At 55.2% G+C, this 1187-nt stretch overlaps 1 protein-coding gene across 1 annotated transcript in view; it reads left to right on the top strand.

Annotated features, from left to right (window-relative positions):
- The first annotated feature begins 890 nt into the window (after nt 1-890).
- Paxbp1 (PAX3 and PAX7 binding protein 1) overlaps nt 891-1187 on the top strand; it is a 31634-nt gene continuing 31337 nt past the window's right edge. The window contains exon 1 of the mRNA XM_005375673.2: nt 891-1187. Within this exon, the coding sequence (XP_005375730.1) occupies nt 1009-1187 (179 nt within the window). The 5' untranslated portion in view covers nt 891-1008.

The following is a 1187-nucleotide window of genomic DNA, read 5'->3' as shown; positions in this document are numbered from 1 at the left end:
ATCCTCCTGCCTCAGCTTCCCGAGTGCTGGGATTATAGGCGTGCGCCACCACGCCCAGTACCGTGTTGAATTTTGAAGCATGCAAATAAATTCACAAACATACGCACAAGCTTAAGGATACGCTTGTCGGAAGGATAAGCTCCAAGTTCTGCGATGAAAAGGAAAAAGCATATGAGTTCAACCTCGCAGGCAAGCACCGTAAGGCCTTGACAATTAAGACTATCCCTTTGTGACACAAATTTGAAAACTGTCACAACAGCCCCACCTCCAAGTCAAGTTTGCTTCTATTTTTTTTTTTTCTGACACGACTATGCTTGGAAAAGCGGACAGAGAATTGCTAGCAAACTTGGCCTTTCTCCGAAACACTGTAACACTTGTGTTTTCCTTGTAATGGATGAGAGGGGGAAGTAACCTAAGTAACATTGTATCAGTGAAAGTCAATGCCCTCGGTGGCTATAAATCTGTAGAAATACAAAGTATTCACAGTTACTAATAATTATCATAGTAGCACCTCAATCAGTTGTGAAAGAAATAGTCACTCTGGGAACACACTTTCCCTGCGGAACGCCCTGAATCCTTCCGCCGCCCCCTGCCCTCCCCACCCTCCCCACCCAGCGCTTGGCGGGAGGTTTTCCTCATGACCGCTCGCATAAAAGGCGCATTGCAGCAACATCGTGGAGGAGTCGATTGGGGCCACTCTTTCATGCTGTCTCTGTGATCCTCTTTGTGACTTGTCCCTTAACACTGCAGTTCGAGTGTTCCGTGCCAATAGTTCTCCACACCGAAAGGGGGCGCTGCAAGAAACCAAGAGTCTCACATACAGGCACTGGCCGCTCTTTCTCCTAGTGGGAGAGCGTCGAGGGCAAGCGCACGCGCGGTCTGTAGTGCGCAGTAGCGAGCGGGGACACCCGTCCCGGCTGGGGCTCTGAGCAGCGCGCCTGCGCCGTCACAGCTCGGTACTGCTTGGGACGCCGGGAGGGTGTTGCGTTCGCTGTGCGGGGTGCGGGGATGTTCCGAAAAGCCCGGCGGGTGAACGTGCGCAAGCGGAACGACTCGGAGGAGGAGGAGCGGGAGCGCGACGAGGAGCAGGAGCCGCCGCCGTTGCTGCCGCCGCCGGCCACTGGCGAAGAGCCGGGCCCTGGCGGCGGCGACAGGCCCCCCGGGGAGGAGTCGCTGCTGGGCCCGGG

Source organism: Chinchilla lanigera, unplaced genomic scaffold (genome assembly GCF_000276665.1).
Source record: "Chinchilla lanigera isolate Chin_1 unplaced genomic scaffold, ChiLan1.0 scaffold00006, whole genome shotgun sequence".
Lineage (NCBI taxonomy): Eukaryota > Metazoa > Chordata > Mammalia > Rodentia > Chinchillidae > Chinchilla > Chinchilla lanigera.
The sequence above is the reverse complement of the archived record's forward strand: the minus strand, read 5'-3'. Positions and strand labels throughout refer to the sequence as shown.